A 14,075-nucleotide genomic window follows, 5' to 3' on the forward strand; every position below is an offset into this window, starting at 1 on the left:
TTGGACTGAAATAACAAAGTATCACAGACTGGGTGGCTTAAACAAGGGAAATTTATTTTCTCACAGATTTTAGAAGTCCAAAATCAATGTCAGCAGAGTTGATTTCATTCTGAGGCCTCTCTCTGTGGTGTATAGGTGGCCACCTTCTCTGTTTTCACGTGGTCTTTCCTCTGTGTGTAACTGTATTCTCATGGCCTCTTATAAGGATGCCAGTCATATGGGATTACCTTATTTTAACTTTACCTCTTTAAAGGCCCTATCTACAAATATAGTCACATTCTAAAAGACTGGGGGTTAAGACTTCACATATGAATCTTTTTGGGAGGAAAGGGGTGCAATTCAGCCCATAACAACCAGCACTGGAGTTTTAAAACTTAAATATGTTGCAGTGAGAGAGGGCATATGTAAGAGATGTGAAACCCTGTTCTGATAGCTTACTATTTAAGACAAAGGGACAAATAATAAACAAATAAAAACCCCAATTAATTTTTTAATATGTTGGGGGGAGTCATAGGTACAAAGAGAAAAATAAAATGAGGTAAGGCAATAAAGAGGACTGGGTTGTGTGCTGTTTTGTGTAGATGGTAGGAAAGCTCTCCGTGATTTGACATTTGAGCAGGAAGGAAGACCTGAAGGAAACAAGAGCAGGGAGCCGTGACCATCTCAGCAGCATCTGCACGTGCCCTGATACAAGGTCATGATTGGGAAATGTAGGAATCGCCAGGAGACCCGAGTCACTGGCGTGGAGAACAATGGTAAGAAATGCGATCAGAAAGGTATTAAGTAGAAATGCTCTCATCTGCTGCAATTGTGGCTATAATTTCTTTAGTTAATCAAAAATTGATTAATTCAGAGAATCATATGATAGGTACATAAACATTTTGTTTTCGCCTTAAAAAAATGAGCTATAATTTATATAGAATGAAATGCACAGATCTTAAGTGTTCTGTGAGTTTTCACAATTATAAATTCCTGTGTAACTCATACCCCATCAGAAACTACATCTATTAAATATATTTGTGATTGTTAAATATAAAATATATTTGTAATGCTCATGAATATTACATATATTTAATATCAAATGTATTTGTGATTTAATATTAAATATATTTGTGATGCTCATCTTGCCTCTCCACCCCTTGAGTCCATACATACTGAACATATACTGCTTCCAGAAGGATTGGCAAAGAGAATCCTCATTCTTTTTTCTTGTTCTTTCAATGCTGTTCTTGATGATAATATTACTATTACTGCTAATAGTAGCTAATGTATAATGAGCTCCTCCTAGGTGTCAGGCACTGTTACAAGAGCTTTATATGTATTAATTCATTCAATACTCATCATAGCCTTATGAGGTAGCTACTACTGTTCATATTTTGTGAATAGGAAAACAGAGGCATAGAACATTTAAATAACCTGAATTAAGCCATACAGTTAGTGAGTATTGTAACTCAGATTCAAATCACGGCATTGTAACTCTGCAATATATATTTTTAGATCTTATGCTAAGTTGCATCCTAATAGTCAAATTTTGTGTTTATGAATAGGCAAACTTTCCTTAGATTAAATGCAAGTGAGGGCATACTTTTTTGCTTCTTTTCCACCATCTTTCCATGTAAGGCATTGATTTAACATTATCTTTGTCTGCTTCTTTGTCTCTTAGTGTATCTTTTGGTGTGACATGGTCTTTACAGTGGACCCTTTGGTTTAGGCTGTGGGTAGATTGCTCTAGTCCACCTTAATTTTAAATCTTCATTTATACAAAGGTCAGTCTTCCTGTCAATAAGACCTGTAGCTAATTCAAGATATTTTTTCAATGCTTACTCTCTAGATTTATCTGTCCTTAAACCAAACTCTGCAAAATTGTCCAGTCATCAGCTCACAGAAGTTCCTGCATGGCCCTTTGAAATGTTTAAAGTACGTTGGGTGCTTGAAAGTTCTGGGAGCATGACCAGCAGTCTTCCACTAGCTTTCAGGATCCTTTGGCAGCCTCAAGTCTTTGTTGTTCTTAGTGCTGTGGAGTCGATTCCAACACCTAGCCACTCTGTGTACAGAAGAGCAGACCCCTGCCTGGTCTTTTTGTGCTCTCCTCTCACCTTCTGGCTCTGTAGCAGACCATGCTTCACTGCTATTCACAGGAGTTTTAGGGCCTCAAGTGGGTGAGCCTCAAGTATAGCTTCGTACAATAGATTGAGTAAATGTGCACCTATTATGCAATTTTCTACCAAAGTAAATATATGACTACAGATAAAAATATGTCCAATAGCAACTACACTAGACTCCCCAGGTAAGTGATAACTTCCTAATTAAAAAGGAAAAAACAGAAGCTTCTTTCTTCTTATTTTAAAAACATAGAAAAAGGGACAAATAATAAACTCCTAAGCTTTATCTAGATTTTATTTTTGTATTTGAAATACAGTTTTGATAAAGATGATAAAAATGGTGCATATTTTCAAACAAAAATCTTGTAATATCTAATAGCGTATCTGGCTGATACCAATACTTAGTTCAGTGGGCAAGAAGCAAAGGAGAGGCATTCTGACTAGCAAGATGGTATTTGATAGTTCTCTAACTCTTCAAGTTTTCCTGTCTAGAGAAATATTCTTAAAGAGGGAAATAACTGTGCTCAAAAGATTCAGAAACAATTAGAAAAGAGGTCATATTTTCGGATAGAAGAACCTGTCGTTTATGCAAACTTGGTCCTGCTCCACAGTGGCTTGCTTGGCAAGCCAGGGATATTGCAGAACTTGGATCTGGCTTGAGAAACAGAGCAGTGTTTGCAAATAAATAGGAGCTTCCTGGAATAAAAACGTAATACAGATGCTGACTCCCTTAAATAAACCTGGGCCACCAACTGTGCTTATGTTGGTTAATGTTACTGTGTATATTGTACCATCCTTCCGCACAATCAGTTTTGTTCTCATGAAAAGAAGAATATTGGAACACAGTATATGAAATTACTATTTTACTAGTGCCTACAGATAATACTCTTATCAATGATACAATTTACTATGTTTCCAAGGTAGAGATGTTTTCAAGGTAGAGATAGAATTAAAAACTTGAAATAATACTGTTTCATAAATAAGCAAACATTTAAACAGTAACTTAGTTTTATTACATAAAATACTGTAGTAAAGTTAGACTTTTCAGTGTTAATGTCTTGATATATAGATCTAGCAGGCTATGAAATTAGAATAATTTGAATAATGCTTGAAGTGGCAATAAGATGTAATTTTGACTTTCTATTATAGCTGAAGTTTAAATTAAATTCTCAATGACCTCAACTGTTAGGCTCTTATTAGGAAATGACTTATCTTAGACATTTTAATATTTAATCTTAAGTGATTTCAGATTTTCTGTTATAATAATAATATTCATATTTCCTTTTAAAAATGTTCTCGGTCTTATCTTACTTAAACCCCACAATATTTTGAGAGGTGGATAGGGCGGGAAATATGTTATAAGTACAGAAAATAAAGCACAGAGAGGCAAAATGCCTACCTAAAGTCATCTTCTCATTTTATGGCAGAGCCAGGGCTGGTGCTGTTTCTGTCTTTTGTTATAGACCTTTATAATAAAAGATCTTATATAATATATAGATCTGATATAATATATAGATCCTTTATTACAGGATCTTTTATTTTGAAGTATTCCTTCTAAATCTGGGGATGGCCATTTGGTAACCATTAGTGTTATATGTATATTTTCCTTGGGATTTGTTTTTCTACAATAAACCTAAGGGACCTACTCTATCTTAGGACCAAAGAAAGAAAATTTGATCGTTTGAATTGTTTCATATCCCAAATTCAGTAAAGCATACCCAAAGTAACAGGAAATATATGTGGAGGAATCCTTCCCTCGTTATCAGGTTCAAAGACTGAGTTCCAATGTTTAGTTACAATTTTTACAGAAGAGTGTGGTTGAAATGAAGGAAACTAGATAATTAACATGCCATTTTATTTTAAAAAAAATAACAGGCAAACAAATAAACTCTAAATATCATGTATTCCTTAGATTTGCACATTTTGCATCTTTCTTTTTTTAAAAGAAGTGTAAATTTTATGTAGATATTGAACATAAACCCTTTGTTATAATAATTAATTTTTTAACTGTCACTTTATGTATAGTTTAAATTTGTCACTGGTCTGGGTGGGTTGCAACAGTAGACAGCATTTGTGTTCTTTATGATGCAAAGTCAGCTGCCGTGAATTTAAAGAGCTTCTGCCTCAGCAAATTGTACTTTGATATTTTTATTTTGAGACAAATGTTTATGGAATTTCCAAGTATCTTTGTAGTTAATAACTGTTCTCCCCAAATATATGTCAGAACTATGTTAGTTATCTTAGTCATATAAATAAATTTATACTTAAGATGGTATTATTTTAAGTGCAGCAAATGACATGAGAATATTTTTGGTTTGATATATTGACTGTGTAGGGGATCAGAATTAGCCATTCCGAAATGTGTCTCTTTGGCTTGATTATTTTTAAGGACAAAAGACTCTGAAAGAAACTTTGACCTCCTCCCAACCGCCTAAAAGAATCTAAAATAGAAAGGCCTGCTCCAGGAAGGAGCTAATACCATAAGATAAGGATTGTATAATGTAAAATAGATGTGATAGACAGAAAGGCACCAGCAAGCCCATTTTTATCAAAGTTCTGTCTCTGGGGTCATATTTTCTATAGATGGCCCAGAGAACACTTGTTTATCAAACATTTGTATTTCCATCTCTGAGTAACTTGCCTTCCTCCCTTTTGAAAATCCAAACCTCTACCCCCAACATCCTCCTTTGTCTTTAGCTAAAGATGGTATTTAAGATGGTGGCTTTGGCCATTCTGGTGAGTTACTCAGTTTTCCTGGGTTTCTCTCATGTATACATGTTATTAAACTTTGTTTGATTTTCTCCTGTTATTCTGTTTCATGTCAGTTTAATTCTTAGACGAGCCAGAAGGACCTAGAGGGTAGAGGAATTGTCTTCCTCCCCTACAACTGTATAGATGAAAATGAATTAACCAGGTAGTTATTGCTCGATGTAGTATAAGTAAAACAAATATGGATATGGTATTAATTCTACAGTTACTTTGAATATCTCTCAATAATTGTGCAAGTCTTTGTTATGCCTTTTAGAATTCTTGCTGTGGTTATTTTAAGTCACTTCACTCTGGTATGTTGTTTCTCCTCTGATAAATTGTTTGAATGTATACTGTCTATTCTAAAATACACATCTGTTGTGAGTACTTTCTATGCAGACCAGATGGGGTTTTTAAAGCTGAATAATTGTTGATTTATTTCATGTAATTGCCCTATTTGAGAATCTTGAGAATTTTTTTTCTGTTTTATATCTTAATGGTAATAACTGTCTGTTCTGCAAGATGCTTTACAAGCATTCCTGTACTTAATCCTTATAGCAAATATTTAGGTTTGGCATTGTTAGTCTCATTTTATAGATGAGAAAGCTGAAGCTTAGAAAGGCTCCCACAGTTAGAAAGTGAATAGACCCAGGCGTAAAGGCCAGCTCTTAGCCACTGCAATATATTGTATCACAGGCTGATTTTTATTTCAGCAGTATCGGCCCCTTGGAAGTGCTGAATCAGGATAAATTCAGAACTGCACTATTTGACAGCTTGATGCTCTGTAACATCATGATGGTACTTTAAGGAAAAGACAATATAATTTGAAGAAATCAGATAGTTGTCAAGGGCCTAGCAGAGTAGTGACAAGTCTAGGGATGGCTTTAGAATTTTATCCACCTGGCTTGTTTACAACTTTCTTTTGTTTGGGCTTTTAATTGCGAATTTGAAGGCTGAGTGCTGGTATATACAGGAACATTAAATAAGTCATATATTTCATGTTATATCTCCTTTATGTAAAACAAACTCACAACAACTAATTTTTTTTCTTTTTCTTTTTTTTTAAATACAGTGGGATGCATCTTGCTTTTATCCTGGAGATTACCTCTGTGGCTTGGTTTTATCACAGTAGCGTCTGTCTTCAATCTATGTATTAACTAGAAATCAAGGAAAGACATGAGGAGGTTTGTTTACTGCAAGGTGGTTCTAGCCACTTCACTGATGTGGGTTCTCGTTGATGTCTTCTTACTCCTGTACTTCAGTGAATGCAACAAATGTGATGACAAGAAGGAGAGATCTCTGCTACCTGCACTCAGGGGTAAGTGCTTAGGAAGCAAATATTATTTTTATAGAGATGAGAAGGATGCTGACTCATGGCAAAACGTGAAACTTTAAAATAGGAGTCGTTTCAGCTTATTGAGTTAGAAGAACATTTTGGTTTTAATGTGTATTTAACCATAGGAAAGCTACTTTACTTTTCTTGGCCTCAGTTGTCTTGTTGGAAGAAATGAGGAGAATTAGCTAACCTCTAAGGTAACTTCCAGTTCTAATAGTTCCAACAATCTGTGACTGTATGGAAGGAACGCTTTAGTGAGCATTCAAATGGCACAGAATTTTAAAGTTAGGCTTCCAGAAGCACGAGCCTTAGAGACCAAGTATGTAACATAAAAGGGAAAAACTACTAAAGTGAGATGGTGGGAATTGTAGCAAAATAGGACTACACATGACATCCTTGAAGACTTCTAAAAGCAATAAACAAACAAACAAATAGCCAGTTCTTCAAACAAAACTCGTATTGGTGGCCACATTAAACTGTGGGCCCCCAGATCATTGCCCTGTGTTAAGCACAAAAGATAATTTCAAGTTATTTCAAGTTACTTTAACTCAATATTTTTTTCTTTAGGGACTGGTTTCAATGACTAGATAAGAGTGAATTCTAAAGAAACATGATGATTTGTATAAATGGTGACTTATTAAGTAAAGGCATAAAGATTTGTTTCCTGCAGAGTGATTTTAAATAATTTTTTCTATGCTTTTTGTTGACTTCTGGATCTATAAATATATTTCTGAAATATTGCTAGAAAATTAGTGCTTCTAAAATATTTATGTGTGTTTACAATTAATTTTATTCTCATGAAATTAATCACTTTTTTTCTTGAAATCTGGTTTTTATTAACGCTCTGCTTAGCAAAAGTTTTCTTCGTAAATATGACAAAAGGTAAACTTTGAGTCCCAGTTGAAATGTTTGTACTTTTGGAAAGCGAATCTAGATTACTGAGTTGAGATTTCCATTTATTCAATGAATATAATCTACTTTTAATGTTACAGCCACTTTTGAGATTATTTATTAATCAAAACATGCTAATAAACAGAACTTCATTGATACTATCTGGTTGTATGAGCTTTAGGGAAACACTGAAGAGCATTTCTAAAAATTAATTTTTGTTGAAAGAGTACTTTGGACATCTTGAGTTTGCCTTAGATTGCAATAACGCTCTTGTTCAGTTGGAGAAATTCTGATTATCTTCCTCTTTTAAAAATGAGTCTAACTCTGTCACTGTAGTTTTTAACTAGTGCAAAGAATTGGGAAAAAGCACTTTAGAAGTGACTGTACTCATTTAGGTAGTTTATATGCATTTTTTTATACCATTATACTAGAATTATTCAAAGAGGAGAACTTGATGAGTCCAGCAGTTTTTGATAAATGAACATGGGGCTTGATTTGCTGATCTTTGGTTAAAATCCAAGAATAAATCAGCCTTTCTGCTCCTTTATTGGACTCAGTTGAGCTGCTGGTTGGCTGAAAGTAGAAATGTGTGTTGATGGATCACATCAGCTTGGAACGATCACCTTGCCATTTGTTGAACAGAGCCGTCTAGATTGGTCACAAAAAATGTTACAGTCTGATTCAGCAAAACTATGACAGGCTTTTCTGCTGTGACAGTACCAAAAACGTATAGTTCTGCTGATTTAAGTCCTTAATGATGTCTTAAATCTCAAAATGTGAAATTTAATGATGCAAGGCAAAAATAGTAATTTTTTCTTATACTTAAATGGTAAAATTAAATTCTATTCTCTTTCTATTGGAGACTTTAACGTTGTACATTATTTTTGTCTTAAACAAATGGAAGTATACTTTAGGGTGTTAATTTCATTTTCTATTGTTAGTTATTATTTCAGAATATTATTTAGGAATTTGTGGTATGTATGTAAAGTAATATTTATTTACAGGCAGATGATGCTATGCAAAGTGCACTTGGCTGAAATTTTCATGTTCCAAATATGCTAAAAACAGGCCTTTTGAAAAAAACTTCAAAAAAATTGTTCTTTCTGGATGTATGTGTCTCCATTATTAAAACAAAGAGTTTGGACTAGGTTGTTTCTAAGATCCCTTCTAGTTCTAAATTTTAAGCCATTTTTAAGTACCCAATATTAACATACACTCTCAATTAATTTTTGGGAGATGTTCATTCATCTGTTCATCAAATCATTGATGACTTAAGTGCCTATCAAATCAACATGTTTTACACCTTAAGCTCACACAATGTTATGTGTCAATTATAGCTCAATTAAAAGCAGAAATGCACATAGCCTCCTGATGGACAAAGAGAAAAGAAATCCCAAGCATCAGGACCCCTGGGCTCACAGGTGGTATACTAAAATTACCACATAGTTAAAAGCCCAGGCTTTGTTGACCAACCTGGGTCTCACCTCCTCCCCATTGAACTAGTTGTGTGACTTTTGACAAATTCTTTAACAAAATCTTAATGGTCTTGTTTAAAATGAGAACCTTAGAGGGCCAGCCCTGGTGGCCTAGTGGTTAAGTTTGTTGTGCTCTGCTTTGGTGACCTGGGTTTGGTTCCTGGGTGCTGACACACACCACTTGTCTGTCAGTGGCCATACTGTGGCAGTGGCTCACATGAAAAAAAAAGAGGAAGATTGGTAGTAGACGTTAGCTCAGGGTGAATCTTCCTCAGCAAAAAAAAAAAAAAAAAAAAGAAAAAAGAGAACCTTAGAGGCTATAAATTCTGCTTCACAGGGTTGCCTTGAGAAATAAATGAGTTGATGTACATAAACCCCTCAGTGGAGAATTCACAGTAACCCTTTATCAAGGAAGTGACTCTTTAAAAAATAAAAAAGTATTTGTTAAGTACCTACTATGTGCTAAGATCTCGAGATATAAGGGAACTGAGGTCCCTGCTGTCATGGAGCTTATAGTTAATAATAAAGCAAATATTTTTCTCTCTCTGTTTCTGTAAAAATGCAGTCTAGAAATGATTACAAGGCGTAATGGGTGTTAGAATGAGGAAGAGGGATGCTCTGAGTAGAGGAAATGGATCTAGGGTATTAGATGAAACTTCATGGAGACTGTCGCATTTAAACTGAGGTCTAAAACACAAAAGTAGTAAATAGTTGAAGAATATACTAAAATTATAATGGAATTATAAAGGTTACAGGATACTTCTGAAGGAGAAAAATGCAGACGACTTATAAAATTAGAATAATTAAGCCTGTAGTATTGGCACAAAGGGATGCAAAGGGTAGAGAAATTGCCCAGTGCAACAGAATAGAGACCCTAGAAGTAGACTCATACATGTCTGGAACATTCTGTATATGACAGAGGAAACACTGCAGATCAATGGCAGAAAGAAGGGCTGTTTAGTAAATGGAGCTGAAAATAAAATGGTAATCCATGTAGAAAACGAGTGAAATTGGATGCCTAATTCATGTCATAAACTTTGGATGTATTAATGTAAACAACAAACCTAAAACTTTTAGCAGAAAAAAATTTAAGCTCCTATAAGACTTTGAATTTAGGAAACATTCTAAAACACTACACAAAAAAGCATTGACAATAAAAGAAAATATTGATAAATTTGACTGTATTAAGACAGAGAGTTGGTTCTTTCAAATATACTTTAAAGAAAGTTAAAAGAGAATTTATAAACTGTAGAAGATGTTGAAAGAATTTGCAACTGAGAGATTATCTAGTATATACTATAAATGTATACTATTATAAATAAGAAAAGCCCAAATAACCCAATAGGAAAAAATGGGCAATAGACATGAATAGACACTTCTTAGAAAAGGAAACACATATAACAAAATAACTTATGAAGAAATTTAGCATTAATTGTGATCAGGGAAATGCAGACCAAGGCTACAGTGGCATATTTATATCCATTCAATTGGCAAAAATTAAAAAGACTGATAATACCAACTGTTAGAGGTGATGCATCTCCACATTTTTATGATAATTTTAGATAACAGTTTGACATTATCTCTGAAATCTGAACATTCATGTATGACCCAGCACTGGTAGTCATATACTCAAGAAAATTTCTTCCACATATGCAAATATTTCATAGCACTACTGTTCATAAAAATAAAAGCTGAAAATTACCCATAGGCCCATAAATGGAGAAGCTGATGCATGAATAGCGGTGTATCAATAAGAGAATAATATATAGTAGTCAAAATGAGTGAACTACAGTGACTTGCACTACTATGAATGAACTTTGATGGTACAATAGTAAGGTAAGTATAAAAGTTATGTCCTTCAAAGATGATATACAGCGTGATACAGTTTGAAAAGCTAAAACTAACTAACATTTAAAAACAGACGTTTTAGGAATATATAGAGATGCAACAAGACTTTATATAAAGCAAGTGAGACTAATTATGGGATTTAGGATGTTGATTGTCGTGTGCGTGGGGAGATAGGAGCATGAGATGGGGATGAGCATTTTGATTGAATGTAGGGCATTACTAGGGTCCTAGACTTGTTTTGGATGTGAATTTGGTGTGTCTGTTACATTACGTAGATAGCTAAATGAATGAGTAAGAGCCGTTGAATGGGATTTAAAAATTGGGAAGCCCCTGAATGGATTTAAAGACAGAGCAGAGAAGATCACCATTGTGTGATGGAAAGATCACCAGGGATTCTGTGTAAAGAGTGGTTTGGAGAAAAGTCAGTCTCCTCAGAGAGGTGGGTAGGAAGCTTGGCAGTATTCCATGAATTCCGTGTAGGAAGTGATACCTACTTAGAGCAGAGTAGCGGCAGTGAGATGTGAGAGAAGCGGGTAAAGTGAAGAGGTATTTGAGATATGGCAGTAAGAGAGCTGGATGCTTGACTGGCTTGGGTGGATGTAGGAGAGGGAAGTGTCAAGGACAAGTCTCGGGTTTCTTGCAGAGCATTATTTGATCCAGCTTCTTGAGAGAGGGGAGGATGAGGGAGGAGATGATTTGAGGGTGGACATTGAGCTTGTTTTGGACATGTTGAGTTTGAGACATGTGTTAGACAACTGAATGGAATTATTTAGGAAAAGTTGGCTACATTATTAAACTCTAAATATCAAACTTAAAAACTATCACTTTTATGGACATTTTTTCTAAAATGGATTATATTCTTCTCTTCTTTATTAAATGGAGTGTATGGAATATAACTGAATGTTTGTTACTGGTTCAGCATTGTCATTTTACACATCCATTCATGAATGATGGTGTAAGAAAAAAGATTGTTTCAGGGACTTTATGGGAGCACATAGACCAGTGTGAGATACATACCCATGAATACTTTTTCTTTTCCTATTTTCTGAAGGATTGCTTTCTGGTAACATTAGTATTTGCTAGGGGAGCATGTTAACTCTTTTATGCCACTCTGGGGCCACCTAGAACTAAAATGCACTGAAGGATATTTCTCACTCCTAACTGGGGTGGAATTTTAAGTGGTGCTATTCCCAAGATGGAAGAGTTAAAATAGATATTGGAGGGAATAGGTATTTAAAAAGACCAATGCTGCTGCAGTGCACATACAAACACTTTGAGGAAATTTGAGGTTGTGTGGCAGGTTTGCATGAGCCCTGTGCAACAGTGGATCCTACTGCTGGCTCCCCCAGTAAGGGCCTACGTCCTCAGACAAGTTAATTAATCTCTCTGGGCCTCAACTGCCATCTGTGAAATGAAATGAATATGAGTTATGGTTTTAAAAATAATACTAGTCTCTCAATGAATGATCATATGTTTCTAGCTACTTTTTTCAATAAATCTATGGAAAGTTGTATTAGTGTCTAGCTTTTCGTTAGTCCATAGATAATGTGTAGTCTGATATAAGAAGTGGTGATATGGAAGTGACGTGATGGAAAGGGATCTGCTTAGAAACTCCAGAAGGCGCTGCTCAGCATCACAGAGGACAGAAGGGGTATAAAGTTATGCTATTCAAGAAGGGAAGAAACCTACTTTTCTTTACTTGATCTTGAATCTTGAATGTATTACACATACTTAGGAAATGAAGTGAAATTTACTTTTAAAAAAAGAAAATATGTAAGAAGAAATTGCTGTTTATGTAAACAAAGATAAGTACATCAGCCAATAGTAACAACAACACTTATGAGCAATTAACTTCTAAATTATTTACAACTGTTAACTCAGTTAATTTTTACAAAAGACTGTAAAGTAGGTATTCTTCATTGTCTTTTACATGTGAGGAAACTGAGGCAGAGTAAGCATATGGGAAAAACACTTTTGTGTTTCTCCTTTACTCACAGACACAGTACCTCTAACACCACTGGTGTGGGGTGTTTTTTCCCACACCAAGCAATTCTTTGTGACATCAGCTGGGTATCCTACAATTCTGATATTATCTACCTGGAGTTGGCATTAGATCTCACAAGTTAAGGACTCAGTCCTGCAAGACTGCCCCCCCCCCACCCCCGCCGCCTTCAGGCCCCAATTGCAAATCCCAGGTTGTCACCTGTACTTTTGACCAACCAGCTATAAATTGGGGTTCCCATGATCCCCTTCTTGGGTTCAATAATTTTCTAGAATGTCTCCAGAACTTGGAGAAACACTTATTTACATTTTCTAGTTTATTATAAAGGATATAACATAGGATATGAATGAACAGCCATATTAAGAGATAGCTAAGGGGAGGTCCAGAAGAGTGTCTAGGGCAGGAGCTTCTGTCCCCAAGGAGTTAGGGTGCACCAGTTTCTTGTCATGTAGATGTGTTCACCAACCCAAAGCTCTCTGAACCCCACACTTTTAGGATTTTTATGGAGGCTTCATCACATAGGCATGATTGATCATTAACTCAATCTCCAGCTCCTCTCCACTTCCTGGAGGGTGGGGTGGTGGGGCTGAAAGTCCAAGCTTCTAATCATGGATGAGTCTTTCTAGTACTATCCCCAATCCTGAAGCTATCCAGGAGCCCACCCTGAGTCACCTTGTTAGAACAAAGGACACTCCTATCACCTAGGAAATTCCAAGGAATTTAGGAACCAGAGTGAAAGACCAAATATTAGAACAAAAGATGCTTCTAGTGCTCTTGTCACTTAGGAAATGACAAACATTAGTGGATTTTTGTTCCAGGAACCAGAGGCAGAGACCAATACATATCTTCTATTATTTCACAGCAAGGTTAAGGGGACGTGCCAGAGTTTTACCATCAATAGAATAGGATTTGATTATTATACTGTAAGTTCAGTAAAGGACTCTGTCATCATAAATGCCAGTTTGCATTGGAATTCGAGTACCATGCTTTCACTTAGACACCAATATAGAGGACATATTCTGAAAACTTGAATTGAGCATTTTGTCTTCACTCTCAGAGACACCCTAGACCCTGCCAGATCTCCCTGGATAGTAGGATAGATAAACTCTAGCCAGGAAAACATTTCCTGGGGACCCTTCGGTTTTTAGATCATTTATAAAAACAGTATCGCCTTTTGGCATTTTAAGGTTTTGCAAAGCTGCTCTTACTAACTTGTGTCCCTTAAGACCTCCTCACTGCTGCTATGAATTGGGGAAAATCAAGAAAATGAGTGGAATGGCTGGCTGGTGGTCTCAATTTGATACCTCCATATTTCCCTTGGTCCTGCCTGGAGACTAACTGGCTCCTTCTCATAAATCTGGTGACACAGGTAGCCTTGCTCTCCTGGGTTTTTGCTAGTGGGCTTTTATGTCAGCCCTTTCTTTTGTTTCTTTCTAAATGATCTTCTCATGACATTAACACCTAGCTATGTACCCATTTATTAAACAGTAAATGTTTGTTGAATTTGTTTGGTTAATCTTTGGTGCTTCAGGGAAGAGTTCCTATGTGCAGGTGTAAGGGGAAATGAAAACTGGTAAATTAAAGTGTTAAAACCAACACCAAATTTTCCTTGTTTTTAAAAAATATGACTTTACCTTTTGTGGAGAGGTAGGAGAGTGTGACTGATTAGAGTG

General features: G+C 35.6%; 1 protein-coding gene across 8 annotated transcripts in view; it reads left to right on the forward strand.

Moving 5' to 3' along the window:
• Positions 1-14,075, forward strand: part of GALNT13 (polypeptide N-acetylgalactosaminyltransferase 13) — a 473,172-nt gene that overhangs the window by 49,477 nt on the left and 409,620 nt on the right. For all 8 annotated transcript variants that reach the window (XM_023622933.2, XM_023622930.2, XM_070241869.1 and 5 more), the window contains one exon: positions 5,923-6,168. In XM_023622933.2, the coding sequence (XP_023478701.1) occupies positions 6,027-6,168 (142 nt within the window). In that variant the 5' untranslated portion in view covers positions 5,923-6,026. The remainder of the gene's footprint in view (positions 1-5,922; positions 6,169-14,075) is intronic.

The sequence above is a fragment of the Equus caballus genome, chromosome 18 (assembly GCF_041296265.1).
Source record: "Equus caballus isolate H_3958 breed thoroughbred chromosome 18, TB-T2T, whole genome shotgun sequence".
In the NCBI taxonomy this organism is placed as follows: domain Eukaryota; kingdom Metazoa; phylum Chordata; class Mammalia; order Perissodactyla; family Equidae; genus Equus; species Equus caballus.